This window comes from Thunnus thynnus, chromosome 18 (assembly GCF_963924715.1).
Source record: "Thunnus thynnus chromosome 18, fThuThy2.1, whole genome shotgun sequence".
In the NCBI taxonomy this organism is placed as follows: Eukaryota; Metazoa; Chordata; class Actinopteri; order Scombriformes; family Scombridae; genus Thunnus; species Thunnus thynnus.
In genome coordinates this window covers 19,594,852-19,618,733 of record NC_089534.1, presented here as the reverse complement: position 1 = coordinate 19,618,733, position 23,882 = coordinate 19,594,852, and the positions used below count along the sequence as shown (strand labels likewise).

Genomic DNA, 23,882 nt, shown 5'->3' with positions numbered 1-23,882 from the left:
CAAGTCTGAGTCTGCCTCCTACCACCTTCCAAGCAACTCTGGTCAGGCTTCCTTACACGCATGTAAATGCACTGACACTCAACAGTTTAAAAGTGAACTGTGTCATTAGAAATTGGAATAAAGCTAAAATAAAATATCTATGGAACAACTAACTATTTTTATGGCTCTATTCTAAAAAAACAATCTGCAGATTAAATAGTGAAGTTTTAATCAGTGACCTTGCACCTTTAGTTAGAGGTTATCTGAGTCCACTGAGTCTCCATCACCATTCTTATCTACATGACAGAGAAGGAGAGAGGTCAACCCTTCACTCTTCTTTCTTTCTGCTCATCATCCTCCCCTCCCTTCCTTCCTCTCTTTACATAATCAATCAACCCAGATTTGACTATCATTATCACTGGCACCTACTCTTACACAAGACTGATTGCATGAGATAAGGCACGCTAAAGTAGCACGTAACTTAAGGCCTTGAGGAAATGAGCGGATCCTCGAAACAGAATGATTAATTTTAGGAAATGAGTTTCTCCAACAATGGATATCTGGGATTTTGAACTTTAGCTGTGTTTGATTTCATTTTGTCTCCATGTATAACTGGAGAAATACGTGTTTTCAGCAGTGGTCTATATCGTTGGATGGTTACATATAGAGACCATCTTGCTGATGTGTTGTGTTACTCCTCTCTGACGCCATATTGTGACTGTATGTCATTCTACAGCTATGCAGATAAGAGACTTGAGACAGATTTAATAACACACTAGTGTTTCAGTTGAAAAGGAAACACATTGTTTGGATACCATTGCTGATCAGACAGTCAGATGTCTTCCAGAAAATTCCAAAGTGTTGTTACTTTCAGATTCGACCTGAAACCTGTCAGAGATTTCAAAGGTTCTTTGGTTGTGGCGTCTTCTCATGGATGAATGCACAGTGAAAGTGAAGAAAGGTTGAGCGTGGGTGGTGGAAAAACAGGAAACTTTTCTCCTGTGTTGTGTTTTTTCCTTTGTGACGTAAAACACAACACAGGGTACGGATGTTTCAAATTTTCATGCTATGACTACTGTGGCCAAAAATATTATGTATTATCATGATAGTCATCAAACTTTTCTGAAATATTAGTAAAAATTACTTCACATCATGATTGGCTTGGATTTAACTGAAATGAACAAACCCTGCAAATGAACCGCATTAAAAACACTAAAAACACCATAAACAAGTGCAGGTTGGTTAAAGTTGGTTGAAGTAGCTCAGTCTCTCTCTCTCTTAGATTCTATGCATGTTCTGATTGTTTTTTCATATGCACTTGTTTTGGGCGTTAATAGTTGTAAAAGAACCAAAAAAATCCTGCGCAATGTCCATCACTTGTACTCACTTGACCATAAACCAACGGTATGTCATTAGGTCGATTAGCTAGCTTTAGAATAACAAGTCATGACCACAGTAGCCAGAGCAAGAAAGAAAAAGGAGCCCGGTTCTCTGGTCCTGCTGTGTTTCTGTTTGACTGGTAATAAGGTGTTTTCTTGTGGTTTATCAAAATGAAACTTCTAGACCAGAGAGCTGTGCTGTGCTCATGGTGCCCGCTGACAACAGCGATAATCACTATAATGATGGTATGGAAATAGTTGGCAGTATTGTTGCCATCAGAATGTTTCAGCATGGTGTGTAATAAAAACGGTATACCGGCACATCTCTAGTTGTGGGTGGGATGTGTCTCAGGTGATTTCATTGCTGATCTCAGGTCGTTACCATAGACTGCATATAATGATGGACATAGTGAGGTTTGACGTCACCTGTTGGCTTGCACTGGAGCTGGCTGAAGCCCAGAGTTACATATGGTTGGCTCCCAGCACCTTCCTAATAAAGAGTACGTCGGACCGAAGCTAACATTAGCTTACTGAGGACACCAAGTGGCGCACTCAGGCTAAGTTTGGCAACTTTAGCTAAATTGTGCTAACAGGGCAAGTATTGTAATAAATTAAGTAATTAGTATATTAAGAGCTGGGGAGAGCAGCAGGTGAGTGAACCATCAATCACAGCTGTCAAGCAAAACCATCATGGCAGACATCAAAGCCACAATTAGTCTTCAAATCTTATTAATTTTAAAAATGACCACCAGCACACTTATTAGGGGGTCTGAATTTAACAATTGAAACCATAATAACTTGTTGAAAAAAATTACTGACTTAGTATTTATACGGAGAGGTTTGAATGGGAATCAATATGAGCCAGTGATTTTTTGGAGCCAGCATCCAGCAGCTGTAGGTGGCATTACACTTTAATGTACTAATGCATTGGCTTCAGCCTCAAGCCATGGTAGTTACTTGGTCATTACATTCTTCCTCTGCTCCTGGGGTTGAGAGATTTGGTCTCTCCTGATTGGCCAGGATGGACGTTTGGTATCGGAAATGTTTGTAGGTGGGTGTTTTGGGTCAAAGGATAGTCTCTGACTCACCCTCCCCCAACTCCATTCTTCTTCCCTTCCTCAAGGATTCAGGAATACCCCTCTATGCAAAGTGGATCTCTTCCTGTTTGCCTATGTCAGTCTCAGATATGGGTCACAGAACTATTGTCTACTGACGCCTCTGTTTCCCTGACAAACCAGGGAGAGAAAAACACTGACAGTTTGAATGAGTGTCCTTGTGTTTGCATTGAAATATGGACTTTTTATGCTCATAGAATGGGCGGGTTCATGTATTTGTGTGTTTGACATAGAGTTGGGCTGGGTTTGAAGTGTCCATGCATGAATTAAACCTCCTCGTTTCCTTGTTTTCCCCCATCATCCGGAGTCAACAGTGATCTGTCCCCCAGCGTAGGAAGCACCTGTCTCTGTTGCAGTGGACAAAGAAAGACGACCACCTGTTGTGTTTCACTGCACAGGGTTACTACAAGGTTAACTCATTCATAAATCTCCATGACTTCACTCACTAAGTGCTTTTTGTGAGAGGTGTTAAGCTCTTATTGTTTTCTATCTGCTTAAACAATAAAGCAGACAGGAAGCCATTGGTCATGGCTATCAATGGATGTGGGTAGACATGACATTAAATGCGATTGGAGATTAGATTAACCAGTTTTAATATGACTAAGATGAACCCCTTTGCTCCTCTGTTGTAAGTTCAATGACTCTTCACTTCACTTACCTGAAGGAAAAACATTGATAAGTTGCCAGTTTATTGTGGTAGTAATCAGACTTTTGCTTTTGGAATCTTCTTAATACCTTCACTTCTGGTTTCACTGTTTTCATTGCACAAAGTCAGGCTCTCATTTCACTTGGGTCCATTCTGAGGCCAGCCACAAATCATGGCAGCAAGAAGTATTTTGACTTCATTAGTGTGACTGCTAAGCGATGCACAGGCACACTATTGTTATCATCCATACTTATTGTGATATTGCTGCACCTCCCTCTCTTCCTGTTTATTAGGTCTTTAAGACTCTTGAATACTACTCTAAGGAAACCAATAAAGGCACTATAATACAGTACAACTTACTACATTTACCTGTGGTATTTATTTGATATTGTCACTTTGCCAATCCCTCCTCTGTTTCTCTTTAAGAGGTTTCTTGACAATGACAACGCCCATCAGTTGGTCCACCACTTTGATCCAGACTGAAATATCTCAACATCTTTTGTATAGATTGCCATGAAATTTTGTAAAGACATTCCCCTGAGTATGAATCCCAATGACTTTGGCGATCCCCTGACTTTTCCTCTGGCACTACTATCAGGTTCACATTTATGGTTTTGAAAGAACTGTCTTAACAACTATTGGATGGATTGCCCTGAGATTCATTACAGACATTCATGTCTTCCTCAAGACAAAATGCAATAACATTGGTGACCACTTAACTTTTCATCTTCATCAAATTTCAGTGAGTCCAAGACTTTGGTTTATGACCAAATACCTGCAGAACTAATGATATCTCCATCAGCTTCAGCTGTACTTTGTGTTTATTGCTACTTAGCAAATGTTAGCAAGCTAACATGCTAATTTAAGAAAATAACACAGTAACTATTAAACCTGTTAAACATCAGCATGTTTGCATTGTCATTGTGAGCATGTTAGCATTTAGCTAATGAACATTTGATTTGGCTGACAGGAATATTCTGATTATTAGTCAACTCATAGCAACAGAGAAAATGGGTTGTCTGAATAAAATCTAAAGTCAAATCTAAGCAGCCCTAAAAGAATAAAATCTTGGCATTATTATTGGTTTGCTGCAATGTGAACTACACCTCATCATCAGCAATAAGGGGTGTACATGTTAATTTTATATCTTACCCTACTTCAGCTAAAAACCTATTGTAAGTCACAGTCCTTCAGCTTAATAACAGCAGTCCAAGGGGATCCTAGAGCTACAAAACAATACACAAGCAATAATAAGGACGCTTTTAAATACAGAGATCACAGGGGACAGCTTCCTGCCTGTTTCTCTCATTCGGCTGTCATTAGCCGGGGCCAGGATAACAGTCTCTGCTCTGTCCTGTCCCGTGTGTGATGTGGTGGAGGGTCAGTCCAACCTGTCCCCTTCAGATGTCCTCAGACAACAGGATGTTATTGAGGATCCAGTCAGGGAAATTACAGCATGCACAGAAGACGGATGTGATTGGTGCACAAATTATAGGAAATGCTAAATGTGTTATTGTGCATGTACAGTATGTTTGCTCACTAAGGTAAAGTCGGTTTATGTTTGAGGCTGTGCCAGGTTCAATGATGCCAGAGTAAAGACTAAATACAGTGACTAATATCATGTGTTGATCATTGAGCACCCAATAATTTTGTTTTGAGTTGTGCAAACAAGTTGAATGTTGCCCACTGACTTCTTTCTGTTTCAGGATGACAGCCATGTCACATCTAATAAGGCTCTGTCAGTATCTATTCAGACATACAGTCCTAAGGTCTTTCAGCAGAAAAAACATAATAAGAGCTGCAATAAGATCAAGTCAGTCACACTGAAGAGAAGGGAAGTTTGTCATTGTTTGTACTGATCATGTTGAAAAGGGAAAGAGAGCACTCAGATTACCCAAAGCCAACTTGGTGAAAGAGCAGAGGATAAAAGGACAGTTTTATGAAAACACAACATTCAGGTGTAGGGCCTCTTTGATTTACAACAACACTAAACCACTGGCATAAGTAATGCCAGCGAAAAGAAAAGCTGATGTCATTGTCTGAAAATAGATCTTTATCTTTCAGTCAAAGCGATTTGTATCTGGCACAGTGTTTTCCTCCTCGTCAAACTTGTCAGTGCACTCTTTCCACCTCAAGTCTCGCCATAGTTTAACTGACACATTTCCAGACAGAGACACTCTCATCATCGCAGACATCAGCAGAGAGTTTCTTCTCTTAATTAGTCAGGCAAGGGCAAGCTACAGTAAGTAGAAGAACAAAGCTGCAATCTAATGGCACTTTGACTTCAGTTGCAGAAGTGGTTTGTGATCACTGAGGTAAAATCCGCATTGACCTGAGAAACAGGGCTGAAATAACACTTGTTTCCCCTTGTCATTACACAAACACACACCATCAATGTGTGTCCATCATCTCCACACATCTCCTCTCTTCATCTCCTTTTCTCTGTTTTGTCTTTGAACCTCACCTGCTTTGTTTTCTGGTTTTGTAAAAAATAAAAGGAGGTGGAGGGAGCAGGGGAGAAAATGAACGTATCGCTTGCGTGCAAACCGATATTACCCTTTTAAAAGCAAAACAAATATGTGTGTGTGCGTGCCCTGTAATTTTGCTGTTGACATGTGCACTTACAGTGGGGTTCTGGGACCCTGGTAATGACTAGGGCAGGTAACACTGGAGACAGGTGGAGGACAGTGCTGTCTGACTGGTCCTGAGAGAGAGAGAGAGTGTGTGTCTTTGCGTGAGTGTGTAAAAGTGTCAAACACAGACTGAGATGTGCAGACAGACACAGTGGCACCTGGTGATGTCATTGATGTTGTCACTGAGAGGCAGTAAAGTTCAGGACACCATTCCTGAGCAGTCGACTCAAACGACTGAATCACACTGTATTGTAGTCCTTTTGTGGTCTTGCTCAATGAGGAAATTGCACCATACATTCGTCAAAACATGATCCATGAATGCAACAAGTATATCTTAATGGAATAGTTCGACATATTGAGAAATGTGCTTCGGTACCTTGCCAAGTTACATGCAGATAGAAGATCAATACCACTCTACTTTTTGTTCATTTATCTACAGCCAGAAGATGGTTAGCTTAGCATAAAGACTGGAAGCAAGCGGAAACAGCTAGCCTGGCTCTGTGTTAACTGTCAAATCAGCCTACCAACAGTTCACTAATTAACTGTTATATCTTGCTCATTTAATCAGTACAAAAAACCACACAAAATCACAAATTTATGTTTTGTTGGTTTTTTGTACGGATTAAACATCAAGATATACTGTAATGTGTATTAGAGGTGTTGCTAAGTGGATTTTGTTACCTTCAGTCAGAGCCAGGCTAGCTGTCTCCACCTGCTTCCAGTCTTTATGCTAAGCTAACAACTCTAAACTACATTATATTTTGATGTTTAATCTGTACGAAAGCTAACTAAAAAACAATAAAAGTGTAAAACATCAACTTTGTGTGCTTTTTGTACTGATTAAACAAACATGATATAACTGTTAATTAGTGAGCTTTAGAGTTGTTGGTAGGCTGATTTGATTAACTTTGGACAGAGCCAGATTAGCTGTTTCCGCCTGCTTCAAGTCTTTTTGCTAATTTAAGCTAACTTCTCCTGGCTGTAACTTCATATCTAATGGCCAGAGTGGTATCAATCTTCACATCTAACTCCCGGAAGAGAGTTATTTCTCCTACCTCTTTGTCTTTCCGCCATTTTCTCCTCTGCATAAGAAACTCTTAAGCCTCTTAAAAGTCCTCCTCCCTACTCCTAACAGTTTTTCACCTCAAGATTTCTCATAAGTGCTAAGATGCCCCATAAATAACTTTTATCTTAGCCAGCATTTAGTCCAGTCAACTGTAAGGGGAAATTATTAGAAAATAATCATAATTATTAGTCATAATTCTAAGAATTTTCTTAGAATTTCGTCACTAGGAAAAATTATTAATACTAGGAAGATTCATGAATATGGTCCTTGATAAGCCTGTTTCCTTAAATGTCAAACTATTCCTTTAAGTACTTTAAGCAATAATAGAGTGACTGTGAACTTTGCACTCCCATTTACGTGAGGCCGGTCGTTTTCTTGTCTGCTGTATCCTCTTTTACCATCACGATTGAGGCACTGATAGGCTACTGCTGTGTTGAACAGGTTTCACTTGATTTCTTTGTTTGATAAAGGTTTATTAAAAGGAAAAAAAATGATATTTTTGTCCACTTGGCTGTTAATAATTAAAGATTCAAAGTGAGATCCATGTCAGTATCAATTACTGCTGTGTAAGGGATTGGTGACACAAACACAAGACAAAGACACACACAGTAAGGAATGTACATGCATGAATAAACATATTCACACATATTGCATCAATTCCTGTACAGGGGTCACATTTGGCCTTCCTTTATGTCTTTATTAGGAATACTGGGGAGGAAGTTGTGTGTGAAGGGGAGTTTTTCCTTACCACTGTCGCCAATGCAAAGCATGTGGTCTAGACCTGCTCCATGTGAAAAGTGCCCTGAGATGACTTTTGTTGTGATTCATTCAATTCAATTCAATAAAATTGAATTGAATGTGTACGTGTGTGTGTGAGAGAGAGAGTTGGGGGGAAACTCTACTCCGCGCCAGAGTGTGACAGCATGGATCAGGTTCACCTCTGTTTGTTCAGCAGCCATCCAGAAATATGGCAGGAATCTGAGAACAGCAAGGTTGACTGAGCTGAACAAGCTAGCCGGCCCTGAGAGACAGATATAAACGGACAGAGACAGAAAAACACAGATACACAAACGCAATGTCATCACATCAGAAAGCACAATTTTGCCTATTTTCTTCAGCTGGATGAAATACAATTTGATCTGTAGGACATAAGAGAAAGGTTGTGTGTTTGTGTGCGAGAGTTTTTGTGCATCCTTCCCGGATGACGCGTCTTTCTGTTGGTCATTACTGTAGTCTGCCTTAATAATCAAGAGGAAGACAAAACAATGTGAGGAGCCTTTTAATACAGTCAGGTGTGTCTCCTGGGGGACTGACACTTCCTCTGTTGCATGGCTACCCACCTCCTCAAGTCAGTCAACCCACGTCTTTTGCAGGAAAATGTTTTTTCAACTCAGGGCATCAAGTTTAAGCTGATTGTAATGGTGCAACTCATTTTTTTTGAGAAAAGCATGGCCGGTAAAAAACAAAAAGGCAAATACTGCATGTTTTTTAAGAGTAATGACGTGTTGGTGGACAGATTGCAGGATAGGTTTACTGAAGATCACTTACGAGGACAGTCCTTTATTTCTTCATCAGACTCAGTATTAGTAATCTGGTTGATAAACTGGGCTGATAGGGAACTGAAAGCCAGTGTGGGAAAAGAAGACACGTCTCTCGCACCCAAATACCCAGAAAGGTGTCTTTTTTTTAAGAGTATGGTGAAATAACTGGTCAACCACAGTGTGTTGACTTCACAGGGCAAGATGGTTAACAAAAATGGGTTCACAGTAAACTCATGTGTGCTTGTCTATGTGTATTTTATGCATGCATGTGTGTTTATTTGTGTATGTGTGTAAATTATTCATTGAAATTTCACAGGCATTCTGCACATAAAAATCACAGTCCATGTTGCTGCAGTGTGGACTGAGTGACAAGGCTGCCAGAATAAAACAGTGTGACATCTGTTTCTGTATTATCAGGCTATATTATCCATTCAGACAGTGTTTTCCATTTAAGGAAATCTCTGAAATGTATCCAAATGGTTAAAAACACAGTGGATGTCACTACATAAAACACAAGTTATCACTTTTGAGCCCAAAACACACAGTGCAAAAATTTAAGTTCAAGAAAGTTGTATTATCTCATTTTAGGGTGACTTTTTCCCCCTCTTATCCAAGATAAATAATCTTGCCAAGCACTATTTGCATTATTATTAAATATTTTCAAGGTAACTGGTCTTGGTTTTTGAAGAAGATCATCTATTTTTCATCTGGGGTTGATAAGAAACAAGTCTGAATAATGGATTGCATGAAACTGCTCATGTAACAATAATGAGAATGAAACAACTGAATAAAATCTCAACTAATCTTGGATGTGGTTACTGTAACGTGAAAATTGTTATTTGAAAGCGACTGATTGTTTCCTCCTTTCTGGACGTTATAACTTGCAACAGTAGACCACAGAAGAGTTAGCCTTGTGGCAGCTGCTGGTTCAGTTGATCCAGAACTATGTTTGTGAACAAGGGAGAGACAGAAATGACACATGACAAATGTTTCAGACTGGAACGTGTTTCATTCACACTCCTCAGCCTGACACCAGTCACTTCATGAGTTGGCTGTTAAGTGGATTTCTGCACTGCCGCTTTCAGAGTCTGAGCACAACATTCGTCATCTCAGAAGTCACATCACACTAATGTTAAGCTTGTGGTCAACTTCACCAATCATATTTGGTATTCAAAGGGGTTAATGCCTGACATTGATCTACCATATGAAAAATTTGAGGTGTTAATGTGGACATTAAATCTATAAATTAAAGTAAAAATTTAAAGTTAAATTAAAAAAAAAAAAAAAAAAGAAATACTAATCCTTTCTTGCCCTCCACCCCACCCCTCAGGGAAATACAGTCTGTGCAGGTGAACACCAAACTTGAGCATAAAAAACAGATGTTATTTATGTAAGTCTGGAAGCACGCATGCGTCCTTGCTAGCTTTGGACATTGTCTATCATTCACAGACTACTGACATGTATGCTCCGGGTCAGCTGAGTACAGTGATAGTATTTTCTCCTCATCTCTGTGGGTGGTTTTGTCAGGATTTGAAAAGACATCTGCTGTGAAGAGCAGTAGTTTTCCTCTTAGCCCTGAAACCATTATAATAACGCTTGGCCTGTCAACAGGAGATCATCCACCAGTGGAGGAGAGAGATGGTTGGTGGACTAGGTGGGTGGTGGCAGTGCTGCAGTGCTGACATTTATTCACACTCAAACCTGAAATGGAAAAGAAGAAAAAAAAAAAGATGGAGAAAGACACGTCTGCTTTTCTGTTAGAAACGCTCTCATTAAACTCATATTGCTCCTGTCATTTCAATAAAGCACATGCGGTATATCGAAATGTCAAGACTGGAAGAAATGCACGTGTGTATGACTGATTTCTAGACCACAAGCAGAGTAGAGGGCTGGGTAATGCATGGTAAGAGAAATCAGTTAAAGTAACATGAAATGGAAGGGGAGGCTACCGAGGCTGACAGCACGATAAAAGCACAGCATGGCAGGGAAAAAGTGAGGGTGACATGGGTGTAGAGTAGGTGGGCTGTGACAAAAAGATAGTTGTGATAGAATGCATTTCTCCTTGAGTCAGCCATAAAACTTTAAGAAAGGCAGAGGTGGAGGCTGTGTCAAACATTTCAGCTGTAATGGGTTATAAAATGAGCTCAGTCTCAACCATCCCTGGCAAAGATCATTGTCCTCATCCCCGGGGGAGGTGACAAGGAAGGAGTGGTCGCCTTTAGTCCCACTGCGAGAAATAACCCAAGGCAGGTACAGACTCAAGCATGGAAATTACAGGGCTAAAGCTACCTAGACAATTTACAGAGGCCCCAAAGGCACCTTTAGCCTATGTACAAGCAGCTCTCTGTATTCTAAGTATGTACAGTCAACAAACTGCCTTTCAGGTATCTTAATGTGAAAATGCAAGTTTTCCTTTCTTTAAATGCAAAAGGAAATAATATATTTTCTCACTCATCTACTGCTGTCTAGCCATATAGATAGCTCTGGTTTTTTCCAGGATTTGAGGTTTCTGCCTCCACCCCAGTACAATGGAGGGGTGTGGAATTTTGTTTATGGTATTTTCAGCATTTAAAAAATATGTTGAAAAAAACAGCGCCCCTATTACTCTGGAAAATCCACAGAACACACTGCATATGATTATTTCTTCAGTAGAAAGTAGTTTCACTGAAACCTGATGATGGTGAGGTCTATGGATCACTCAGAGTTATTATCACTGAGTGACGCTGAGTCTTCAAAAAGATTTATAACATTGCTTTTGTACTTAGTTTTTGATGGTTTGAGATAAGAAATTCCATTTAACTTCATGGGTATTGGGTGAGGGAAAATATCAAAATCAAAACTATGTTTGCATGACAAGATACCACTAGAAGTGAGAAAATCTTTTTCTTGTAATTTGGTTGAACCAACCACATGATGCAAGACTGTGTAACTTTTGAAAGACAAAAAGTATTCAGTTACTAATGAAAAGCCAAATCATAAGCAATATAATGCACCCCTTTTCAGTTAAATACACTTACTATGATACTATAATTTACACTTGTGGCTACAGTTAAAGTTACAAAGTGTAATCTCTCTCACCTAGCACACACAGTATATATATATATATATATATATATTTATACTGTATATACTGTATATGTATATATATGTATATGTATATATGTGTGTGTGTGTGTGTGTGTGTGTGTGTGTGTATAGTCAGCTGAAGAGCTTGTTCTTCTTGGCCTACATACAAGTAAATTACATTTCGTTGCTCTTCCTCTGGGCAGTCATTGTCACGTTTTCATAAGCCAGCTCATCATCCTGTCATTCTAAGAATGTCATGTCAAATATCAGGCAGTCCAAGTCAACTCAGTTACCATGCAGGTATATGCCCACGCAGAAAAGCATCCACCCACACATACCCAAAGTTCTGAGTGCAATCTCGGCTAAGAGGCCGCTACACAACTCATACAAAATGTCCGTGCTGTCATTATGTGAATTACTCACACAGTATATATGAGTAATAGATGTAGTGAAGAGAAGGTTCAGATAGAGAGGCATTAGAGAGGAAGAGGAGGAGGAGGATAGGAGAGCTGAATAGAAGGTGATGAATGAAATGACTGAAGGCAAAGAGAAAGAGCGAAACAGTGACAGAGAAGTGGATTTTAAATTACATGGTGGCTCATGTCAGCAGCCATAATTAGTAGCTTGGTCAGGTGTGGTGAGTGGGACAGGATGCATGAAAAGAAGGACAGAACACCACAGAAACAAAGTAGAGTCTAGGAGGAACAGAATCCACTTGACACACGGCGATGCAATATGAACTTTGCTGAAAATGAAGAAAGTGAGTGAGAATCATTAGACATAGATGAATGCAAGTAAGCCCATAGACACACACACACACACACACAACGTTGTTGTTCGCTGCATGTCGCGTGTCAAGCGCGTGGATGATGAGTCTGAAAATTCAGACAATTCTTAAGCAGGCTGGCAGCCTGCCAAGTCAAATGTTGCCTTTGGAGGAAAGAACAAGAATGGAGCAGGCTGGGGTGAAAGCCAGCCTACAGATAAACTTACAGCATGACGCAAGTATCCACATTTTCTGGATTGCACCCTCACTGTGTAGTACAGAAGGACAGCTGGACACAAGTCTGAAGAACTGAACTGACCTGAACTGTCTCCTGAAGGAGAGAGCACACAATAAAACCTTCCTGCATGCACGAGAACACACGTCATCAACAGTATTACATTTAGTCATTTGTATTTGAAGTGATTCATGTTGCAGCTAATTACACTTCCTACTTGATCATTTTGATGTAGAATAGTTTTTGAACATGGAATTCATATTTTAAGTATATATCATTATAAGAAGAAACACAATTGAATTGGTTTAGATTAGAGTTAAGCAAAACACATCTGGAAGGAAGAGAATAAGAGGACAGAAGGGGAGAATCAAAAGAAAATACTAGGAAATATGCACCATCTATATTTTACATATTTTCTAGGTAGCAATGTATCATGTGTACTCTCAGAGAGTCCTAATGTTTCACTAGTGTTTAAGCAAAAATACTTGTGTGCTAGTGCTAGTGTCAATATTAACCAACAGTGTAATCTGCTTTCCATTTATTGATTCATAAGAAACTAAAAGAATTCTCGATTACTTCCTTTTCGTACTAGATTTAATGTCCCATGACTGAAGTATCAAAGTATTACTCACAGAAAGTAAATATCAAGAATTTAGCTAAAATTCTAATGATTCGATCTTATCTTTCTACTCCCTGAAACTATGTAACCATCTGTACCAGTGAGTCAAACAGGCAACGAACACATGGAGTGGAAATATTTCAGTCTGCAGCTGTTGCTATGATGAAGATATTAGATTTCTTCGTATTCAAGAAGTGTCACTCTACCAGCTGTGTTTTAGTTATTTTGACCATCTAATTAGGATGAACACAGCAAGAACAAGAAATAATTGAGGGTCTGACATTTATCTTAACTTCAAAACTTTAACTTTAACTGTAACTTTAAAATATGATGTGCTACATGAGACATTAAATGGAATCGAACTAACTGACATCCTCAAAAAACAAACAAACCAAAAAAAACTTCCGTTTGAATTTCAAAATTTTACTTCACACTCCTCAAGCACCAAAATGACCTCATCTCCTCTCTGTTGTGTCCTTGACTTCCGAACACAACACAGGTATGCCATCTTCTCACCCAAAGATGGAGGGATAGACTGTCAGAAAATGAAGATGTATTTGTCTGATCCGGACATAGCTGTGTGACAGCCAGAGCACCCCCCTGGAGAAAGCCTCATGCCTTGGGGCAAGAGAGTGACATATACACACACACACACACACACACACACACACACACACTCTCCAAGGAGGAGTCATGGGGTAAAAGGGGAGGAGGGGGAGGGAGCAAGAGAGGAAAAGGGAGTGTATCTCTCTCTCTCTCAAAAACACACCTTCCCTCCTCTCATGTAAGAAGCAAGAGAAAGAGTCACACGAGTGAGCAGTCAGTCATACACAGGTACACAGGATACTGAGGTTGGTTGAGAGACCGTGTGAGAGAGAGAGAGAGCGCAAGAGAGAGGACAAGAGACGGGGAACAGCCACTGGTTGCTTACAGACGCTCAAGCTTTCAAGGAGGGCAAAGACAGCCTGACCTATGTGTGGCTCCTCTCAAGGCTTCACAGTAAGTGTGCAACATCCTCCTCAAATCATACTTATTGGTGCTAATAGAGGATTAAAATTGTGTTAATTATTCTAAATTATTAACCAAATGGATAGGAGTTTGTTTTTTTTTCATTTATTGACTCAATTACTAATTTCTTTTTTGCATCGCGACACTGTCCTGGGAAATGTATATCGACTGTAAGCGGAGTTACAGGGTGCTTTCTAGAGTTGACATTTTACGTGTTGTCCTGCACACCACAGCTGTGTGCCTTTGACTAATGTCTTGATTTTCAGAATATATTTTCTGCTGTGTCACTGGGTTCAATAGTTTCAGAGTGAGCTGTCACACTTGTGACAGTCATTCCGAGTCAGCTGTGGTGACACACTTCAGAGAAAAATAGCGTGAAATGTTGTCCATAAATCTCATTTCGCTGCACTTTTATTTGCATCTCTTTTTTCTTCTCGAGAACAAATTGACATAGGTTTAATATCATATTTTGTTATTACAGCATGTGTGCCACTATTGCATAGAGAGACTGTATATCAAATTCTGTGTAACTTTTGAAGGATTTCTGATTATTTAATACAGAATTTTAAGAACATCAAAAGGGAAATTAAAGTTTTCCATTTCCTATCCAACTAAAGATTTTTTTTTAATACAAAATTGTGCATGATTTGGAAATTTTATGCCTTACTTTCCCTAGTTTGGTCTTACTTCAGGAGAGAACACAAGTTAAATGAGCTCCTACCAGCCACAGACTTATCTACCAATATCTAAGTGGTAAACTGATGAGTCTAAAAAGGAAGAAGTTCGCAGAAAGCATATCCGATCACTGTCTTCTAATCGCAAGTTCTTCTATCTTCTTCTTCCTCATTCTTCACTATTTCACTGTTTCATCCCATCAGACAGGACATTCTGGGGGTGGAGGGTTGTTGGGGCTGACTTATCCAACAACAATCCTTCTGAGAAAAGAGGGAGAGACAGTAAGGAACAAACAGAAAGGAAGAAAGAAAGAGAAAGAGAGTTTAGAGATGGCTGAGAGCCAAGTCTCAGTCAGTTCAGAGGAAGTCTGGTCGATTCACTGGAAGTGCTGGTTTCCTTGTGAAAGTGGTCCTGCTCCGAGGCTGACGTGCACAGGAACCTCCCTTATAGCCCAGGGGTTGTGGTTTGGATAGTCACAGGATGTATGGGACAGTGGGGGCAATGGGGCAGCAAGCATGAGGGCTCCACTTTGAAGTTTGTTTGTCCGGTAGTAGCAGTTGATGGGAAAGTTAGATTCTCCACCACTCCTCCTACTTACCAGCCTACCTTGTCGCTACCTCCTTTGTGTCACACCTCACTCTCTAGAATCTAATTTTAGCTCCATTCAAAACTTTACTTCCCTTGATACAGCTGTTGTTTGTGGTGTCTGTGTTTTTTCCCATTGAATAGAGACATAAGAGGAAAAGATAAAAGGAAAATAGGGGAAAATGCGTCTATGGCTGAATCTTCCGACATATACAATGATATTTCCAAAATTTGTATCTTTCAATCTCTCCTGCAGGCCTCCTCCTCTCAGCGCAGCACAGCCATGTTAACCTCAGAAGGGTCACCGCAAAGCACAGGGGTCATCACACCAGCAATGCCAGACACACAGGATGTAGACATGACATCATGGAGGGAGACAGACTTTGAGGAGAAGTGCACTTACATCGTGAATGACCAACCTCTGGAAGAAGAGTCCGAAAACCACAGCAGGATACGGGCCGAGAGATCCTTACCCAGAAACCTGGCCCTGAAACGCCACCTGAACTCAGCAGAGGTACACAGCAAAGCAGACTTCCTTGTCCTTGTGTCTATATTTGTTCATCAAAGGAAGAGTTGCTGCTATTCTTTTTAAAGCCTAGGCAGGAAAATGATGCAGAAAAATGATAAAATCCCAACATTTCTCTGTGTTCTATATCTAGTGGTATGTAGTTGTTTATGTTTTGTGTGCCATCTCCTTGCGTCACTCCAACATCCTTCCATCCACTCATCCATCCTCAGGAGGGAAATACTTGACATGTTGTTGTCTAATTTCAGCCTTTCCTCTCTGCTATGTATGTGTTGAAGCAAAGACAGAGACAATAGCCAAGCCCCCCTCAGCATACAGCCTAAGGTCTCTATGATTAGTAGCTACCTCAGATTCCCAACCCATTGTCCTAGCACTCAATTATAACGCAAAGCAAAGCAGAGGCACTGGGACCCACCTTATGGATCATCCGGATTAAGTGTGTGGCAGTTATAGTTTCATTTCCACACAAGTGGAAAGATGGTTTATGTTTACGTGAATGGAGAAGAGTTTGTAGATCACAGATAGTACGGCAGAAAGCCTTAAAATGCACAACAAAAGATTAACCAAGTAGACTACTGACTATTGACACTATTGACATTAGGTTTCCTTCCCAAACACTCCATGCAAGATTAGGGTTGAGTCTCAAAGACTGTAGTCAGGCGAGATCAGAGGAAGCAGCCCAGGCGTCTGCAGCAAAATACCTGCACTACCACATTGACCTTCTAATAAGGTCTGTCTGGAGTATGGTTGACACCAAAGAGCAGGATATGTTACAGTAATCTGTGACACAAGGGCACCTCAAATGGAGCCGTCAGACAAAGCCACGTAAAACTAGCTGGATAAACTGGAGATAAACTGTAGGGCTAAGCACGTAGCAGTTGATCCAGCTATATACATTATATGCTAGTATTGCTCCAAGATGAAAGAGAGAATACATTACCATTGCCTTAGGGGATTTGAACACGGAGCTCAAGGTGCAGTTGACTGGTTGGTGTGTGTCCATGACACCTTATCCTCTCTTCCTCACCCTGGAGGCTTGAGACAGGAGGGTGAGTTTCACACCTGGAGGTAGCAGAACAAGAGTAGTGGTGAAATTTTAATATGGTAGAGAAACTAAAGATAACATGGGTGATTGGCTTATGAAATATTCAGCATGTGAATTGAGGAGCACATTCTGTCACAGTGTCACAAAATTCTCATTTTCTTTGCAGCACATTCATTATGGTGGCTGCTATACAATAAGAACTAATTGCTTGATTACTTATTTCCTTTTTCTGGAGACAGTAATTCTCAGGGAGAGGACAATTTTTCAGCAAATTGACCTGATCCTTTTGGTTAGTCACCAAGAAACAAGCAAGGGGGATGGTGAGTCAGATAAGGAGGACTGTACTCCCAAGAATCCCTCTAATTATGTTTTCAGCTCAGTGCATCCGGCTGCTTGCCCAGGCCTCCAATTTGTTAGCCACCCTGTTGTTTGATAATACCATGTCCTCCTTTTTGAACAGGTGCTCGGGGTGACCAGTAAGGAGTTGATTCCTAAAGGGACACGTTTCGGGCCTCTGGTGGGAGAAAGCTACACCAACGAAACACTGTTGAAAGATGCCAACAGGAAGTACTTTTGGAGGGTAAGTGAAATGCATGTTAATCTATGGATTTGTATGTTTGCATATTAAGTTTAAATGTGTGTGTGTTTCAAACCTGTTAACATCCTGTATCTCCATCTGGTGACATTGCTGTGGCTGTGGCATGGCACGAGTTAGCAGTTGTGGTCAATGTCTGACATCCTGTGAAAGTATGACACTGTCTGCCAGTGCTTGGGTATCGTTAAATGACGCTGCATTTGATGGGTTTAAATGTGCACACACTGTATATATGTGCTTGCACAGTTTATGTAGCTGTCTGAGGTCACACACACAGCTGTTTGGTTTCAGTGACGCAGTGGCTCTCCTCTCTCTCCGCTTCTCTCGGCAGTGGTATCACTGCCAGTAAATACACCATGCACATGTCCGTGCTTCTCCAGACTCACAAACTCTCACACTGACTAAGCAGGGAAGTGGGTTTGAGCCTGAGAACTGTTCTGTTACAAATCAGCAGCATCAGGACATCCATCATTACACACACACGTCTGTGTAATTTACAGTTTAGAGTCAGCAACCTTGAAATCATGCAACCCCAACCAAAACTTGCAACAGCCATAACACAGACAATCTGTTAACATTAGAGCCATGACTCACACGACAGCACAGCCTCAAAGAGCAGATGGCATAAAGAAGAGTTTTATAGACATAAAGCGAGGGAGGAATAACACTCCGACTTAACTGAATTTAAATTGCGTTTAAAAAGGTCAGTCGTCATTTAGAGGCACGGTGATGATTCTACCACAAAGACAATAGGCGAGACGAGTGGTGGGCGAGATAGTATAACGAGTACTACAATCCAGTCATAAAGTGAAAATCTTTCTCAGTGTTGCTTTCGGAACTCAAGATGACTTATTACAAAGACAGATGACGCCTATCCCAGATGAAACCATATACAGTATTTACCATAAAAGCATCAGGGAATCAGTGTTGTCATAGTTTCAGGTTCAGAGTATGTCACGATGCTGACTTGTCATCATCTTTTGAACTCATTCTCTCGTCTCCTCATTTTCGGATTCTCTCACACCGCAGGTCTTCTCTGAGGGGCACTTACACCACATCCTGGATGGTTTGAATGAGGAACGGAGCAATTGGATGCGTTATGTCAACCCAGCCTGTGGTGTGGAGGAGCAGAACTTGGTTGCATGCCAGAGTGGTTTGGACATCTACTTCTACACCATCAAACCACTTCAGCCTGGCCAGGAGCTTCTGGTGTGGTACTGCCCTGAATTTGCGCAGCGCTGTAACTACCCTCCACTGGGCCGACTGACTATTGAAACTATTGGTAAGTGTGTGAGTAGCCATATCCATTTAGGAAGGACTGACTATCGCTGGACACTTAACAAGAACCATTCCTGTGCCTGCACTTTGAGACATATCTGGTGTATATTGTCATCGTGGAGTAAGGCTCCCAGTCAAAGCGCTGGACGACTGACACACTCTTTGTGTGGGTGTTTAAGAAGTTACTCAGTCACGCCCATGGCCCTTTGTTAAAGCAGGACACAAAGGAGGAGAGTAGGGTCCTGAAAGCAGAGAGGGCCTGTCTCCAGGTGTAGCCATAGTCCCTGGGTAAGATGAGACCAACTTCAGGACTTTAGGCGATGTTTCAGTTTCCCTTTTTTAACTCCACATAGAAACACAGCTGGCAGCTCATTCACACACAAGGCATTTGGCTTTCATTCACAAACACAAAAGCAGAGAGACTGCATGCACACACCAAAATACTAATTTACACGCACGCTCACACACACAGAGGAGTACTGGGATGCCTGAGGTGCTGACAGCATTCTGGCATGACAATCCTTATTTATTTGGCTCTTGAGGAGGAAGAGAGGTAGGAAGCGCTCCAGTGACTACTTGAACTTCCTGACAAGGTGACCCGTTGACAGATTGATATCTCACTGAGTGTCGGCTGTTTGTTTGCTGAGAGCTGGCCTCTCAGAGAGGGGGAAGGGTAACACAGGCGAGCACACAGATAGATAAGGGCTACTCTGTGTGTGTGTTTGTGTGTGTGTGTGTGTGGGGGGGGGGGGGGGGGGGGGTGTTAATTGTGCACAAGAGTAGGTGAAATGTTCAAGCATACTTCTGTATTTTGTCTTCCTCTGTTTGTCAGCTCGTGTTCTTTTCCTACGAAGTCAGCAAAGCAGAATCTCTCCTCATAACTTCCTAGGCTTAAAGTTATATGTTCAAATAAAATGCATATTTGGATCCAGTTTTCATAATCTTTTTTTCACATCTTTTTTTTAAGTTAAATTACAGTAGGTGTTGTTACTGGCATATTTTTCCAATACATCAAGCATCTTTCAGGATTATCTGTGTCTGGGTGAGGTTGAAAGCAGGTAAAAAAGAGTCTTTGCATCCTGTCCTGCTTGTGGTGGAAAATACTTTTACAACTGGCCAGCCCTCTAATGCAAATAACCCACTGTACCCACTAACTCCTGCCCTTCATTCTATCTGTATCCTGATCAGATGCCTATTGTTTCACGTCTGGTGTCCACTTTCATAGAGTGCCCAGGAAGGTCTGGGAGACAGTCTTAAAAGACACACTAAAATACACAGGTGGACACACCTAATACAAACGCACATGCTAATCTTATCATCATCAAAGCATAAAGCAACAGGTTGGACTATAGAATAGGTACCTTTGAAAGTAAATCATGCAATCATGAGATGAGATTATGTCAAAGTCATGGGTGTACGTGTCAGTCAGTTGAATCATGCTGTATATCTAAAATAGATTTCTGATGTCATTTCCCTGTCGTTTATTTGTCCCACAGAGCAGAGTCAAGCTTTGGAGAAGACAACAGGGAAACGAGGACACAGCGTCTCTGAAATCCTTCGGGACGAGCCCTCCAAAACCCTGACTACTTGCTCCAGACGTCTGGACAGTCCCTTATCTCAGAACAACCTCTCAGTTTTTCCCCTGTGTCCCCGTGTTGTCTACCCTATCAAGCCCCACACAGAAGGAATCCACAGCCATAGATACGCACCTCTACCATCTCTGCCATCCTGTGGCCCTTCAGCCACGAAAAGGCCAGCTTTAAGTAGTCCTGTCCCCACCAGTTCACGCTTCAGCTTTCAGCATAGTCAAACCCCTGTTATAGCCAAACCTTACCAAGAGCCCTCTGTGCCTGATTGTGTTTATCCTGCTCTGAGGCACAATCCCTATCTCCTGCCTCACTACTCACTTGGCCTAAACAGCATTCTACCTCACCCATACCCGTTCTATAGTGATCGACTGAAATCTCACTTAACATTCTCATCCCATTTTCTGCCTTTTGATGGCTATGCACACCTCCTCAACCCTCGGGCCAATGGACACAAAGACTTTTCACTTGCACTATCAGATACCAAACAAGACCTCATTCTTTCACCAATCAGTGAGCACAAAGACAACAAGAACCTCATATCTAAAAGGACAAACTACCTCAGGATCCCCTCAGACAACCTCAGAGATTTCAAACACTCTCCTCCCATCAACATCCACCCAGACCTCCCTATACCTTCAACATCAAGTGCCTCATCTATGGTCACCTCACTCTGCGGAGCACTGCCCTCTCTTGCACCTGGAGGATGCTCACCACCGCTGGGCACAGCTGTCTCCTCAGACTGTCTCCCCTCAAAGCCCACCCCTGCCACGCATAGCAATACTGTGGATGCAATGGACCTCAGAAAGACTAAACATGGAGGGCAGGTCATTGGCTACAAGACCTTGTCTTACCCCCTCACCAGGCAGAACGGAAAGATCCGGTATGAGTGCAACGTCTGTGGAAAGGTCTTTGGGCAGCTGTCCAACCTCAAGGTTAGTTCTTCTTTATGATATTAGTTAAGCATTGTGGGGAGTAACGCCAGCCACCAGCTCAATACAGTGGCTTTCACAACACTGAAAGTGGCTGAACAACGTTAGAAGTTACCAGTCACCATGGTTTCTTGAGTTTGACAGAGTAATGTAATGCCGTCCTCAGGTTCATCTGCGAGTGCACAGTGGAGAGCGTCCCTTCAGGTGTCAAACCTGCAACAAGAACTTCACACAGCTGGCTCACCTGCAGAAACACTACCTGGTTCACACAGGAGAGAAGCCTCATGAATGCAAGGTATGGCTACATCCCTTAAAGGTATAGTTCAACCTTATGGGAAATATGGTTATTCGCTTTCTAGCTTTCTTCAGTGTTGAACAAGAAAATTGACACCATGTTTGTATGGTAAATATGTAGCTGGAGCTATTAGCCAGTTAGCTTAGCTTAGCATAAAGAATGGAAACAGGGGGCAACGGCTAGCTTGGCTCTCTCCAAAGGTAACAAAATCTGCCTACCAGCACCTCTAAAGCCCACTATAACACATTTTACATATACAACAAAAGAGATATTATTATTGCATTAATGTCCATAAACCATCCTCAAAGTTGGTATTTGAAACCAATGTTCATTATGTTACAGTGTCAAGACTAGAAAATTCATGAACATTATTCTCTTTGGCTCTATTTTGACACAGGTATGCCATAAGCGATTCAGCAGCACCAGTAACTTGAAGACCCACCAGCGGCTACACTCAGGTGAGAGGCCTTACCAGTGCAAGCTCTGCCCAGCCCGGTTTACTCAGTTCGTCCACCTGAAGCTCCACAAACGCCTCCACACCGGGGAGCGACCTCACCGGTGCCCTCGCTGCCCCTGTGCCTATCTCCATTACTGCAGCCTCCAGGTGCACCTCCAAGGCTTCTGCCCCCTCTCCCCCTCAGTCTCCCACAGACACTCGCCAGAGGACCTACACCGAGTCAACTCCGAGATCGAGAGCTTTGACATGAGCGAGGCGGCAGAGCAACTTGAGGCCATGGCTGTGGAGGCCAAGATGGACAAGGGGAATGTTATTGACCTGATAAAGAAGATGGAGACTCATACCTCTGGCTACCAGGATGATGCCAGAGGGGACACTGAGTTAAGCATCTACAAATCAGCAAAGGAGTATTCTGCTGTTCAGCTGCATCATAGTCCTCTACCTCTGCATCCGACCAGCATCAAGCTGGAGTCAGGTTGCATGTCAGAGCCCTAAGACAGCCTTGCTAATCCAGCCATATAATCCTTACAGGTCAACTAAGCAGCTGTCTGTCACTGCCCTATTTGAAGTAAAGCCTTATCTCAATCATGGATTGCCTAGCCTATACTCTACAGAGACTGTGGTGTGTGAAGAATCAAGACTCTTCCAGCATGGCCTGGGACCAGTGACTTGATTGATTTAATGTATACAATTTTGTTAATTTATTACATTTCTATTCTTAATATAAGATTCATACAGAAATTTGTGAAATTTTCTGCTTCTTGTTTTGTATCTCTGAAATGTCTTTATGGAACATCAACTAAACATGATGATGCATAAACAGTTCGCCTTTATTTGTGGTTGCACAGTGCAAAAATGAGTGTCTCTGTCTGTTTGCGTATCTATGACTGTCTTCTAATTAAAGTGACAATTACTGTGCGGCATGACTATGTAATGTAAATGAGCAAAGTGCAGAGGTGATAACACAGAGGAAACTATAGTTGGCTGTGTGTCACATATACTGTACATATTGGGTGAGGGTTTAGTGTGCTGATGTGGGAAGTTGGTGACGTAGATAAACATCCTGTTATGAGTCTTGGAATACTTACCACCAGTAAGTAAGTGTCAACCCTTCACCCTGCAAAAAGACAACACAGAGGACAAACTTATCTTGACTATCTATCAGATTCTGTGGCTAATTTTGGACATACACTTCCCTATTTTAGTTTCAGTATTAATCAGCTGACTGACAATTTACCCACAACATGACTGTGCAGTTTATTTGTAGACATGAAAACAAGGATGTTAGCACGTCTCTCAAACACACACTCATTCTAAAACATAGAGAAACAGATGCTGTGCTGATTTACTAGATAAAACATCATAAAAGCAGTGTGACTAAAGGACAGGAACACAGTATGACTTTCATTCCTGGAGTTTCTGTGCACAGTGATCCTCACATTACAACTTAAAAGGGTGTCAGGTGGCTTAATGTTCAAAGTGGCCATCTAATGATGAGACAGCTTACAAGCATCTTCAATGCTTATGACACTGATCAGGTGCCATGGTGCCTGCCAGATGCTCTGGAGTTGGATGATCCCTGCTTTTTCACCTACCTGGAAGAAAAGAAATGACAGGAGAATGTCCCAAAAGGTATCAAAAAAGAAAATGATTTCTCTGTTAACATAGTGCTGAATAACCCTTGAAAAAAGACACAGAAACCCAACTTGTGACCTCTCTTTGTAGGAGGAAATTTAAAGAATGATGCTTAATTAGATCGATAAGTAGGATAAGAGGGCATTCGTGATTTGGATAAGTGATCAGGAAGTGGAGAATAGGTGAAGTTTCCTAGGTGGAGGGAAGGTGAGCTCTGTAC

At 41.5% G+C, this 23,882-nt stretch overlaps 1 protein-coding gene across 1 annotated transcript; it reads left to right on the top strand.

Moving 5' to 3' along the window:
* Window positions 1-13,477: 13,477 nt before the first annotated feature.
* On the top strand, window positions 13,478-22,916 carry prdm1c (PR domain containing 1c, with ZNF domain). The gene is made up of 7 exons (XM_067571789.1): window positions 13,478-14,044; window positions 15,570-15,827; window positions 17,345-17,464; window positions 18,509-18,761; window positions 20,254-21,278; window positions 21,442-21,570; window positions 21,968-22,916. Exons 1-7 carry the CDS (start codon window positions 14,018-14,020, stop codon window positions 22,520-22,522), a joined length of 2,367 nt encoding a protein of 788 aa, XP_067427890.1. The 5' UTR covers window positions 13,478-14,017; the 3' UTR covers window positions 22,523-22,916.
* The last annotated feature ends 966 nt before the right edge of the window (window positions 22,917-23,882 follow it).

Excerpts from the sequence above, each read along its gene's own strand:
- prdm1c (XM_067571789.1), top strand. The coding sequence starts at position 14,018 with ATGTGTGGCTCCTCTCAAGGCTTCACA. Across the intron at positions 15,828-17,344 it reads GCCACCTGAACTCAGCAGAG|GTGCTCGGGGTGACCAGTAA; the intron begins GTACACAGCAAA and ends CTTTTTGAACAG. Across the intron at positions 21,279-21,441 it reads GGCAGCTGTCCAACCTCAAG|GTTCATCTGCGAGTGCACAG; the intron begins GTTAGTTCTTCT and ends TGCCGTCCTCAG.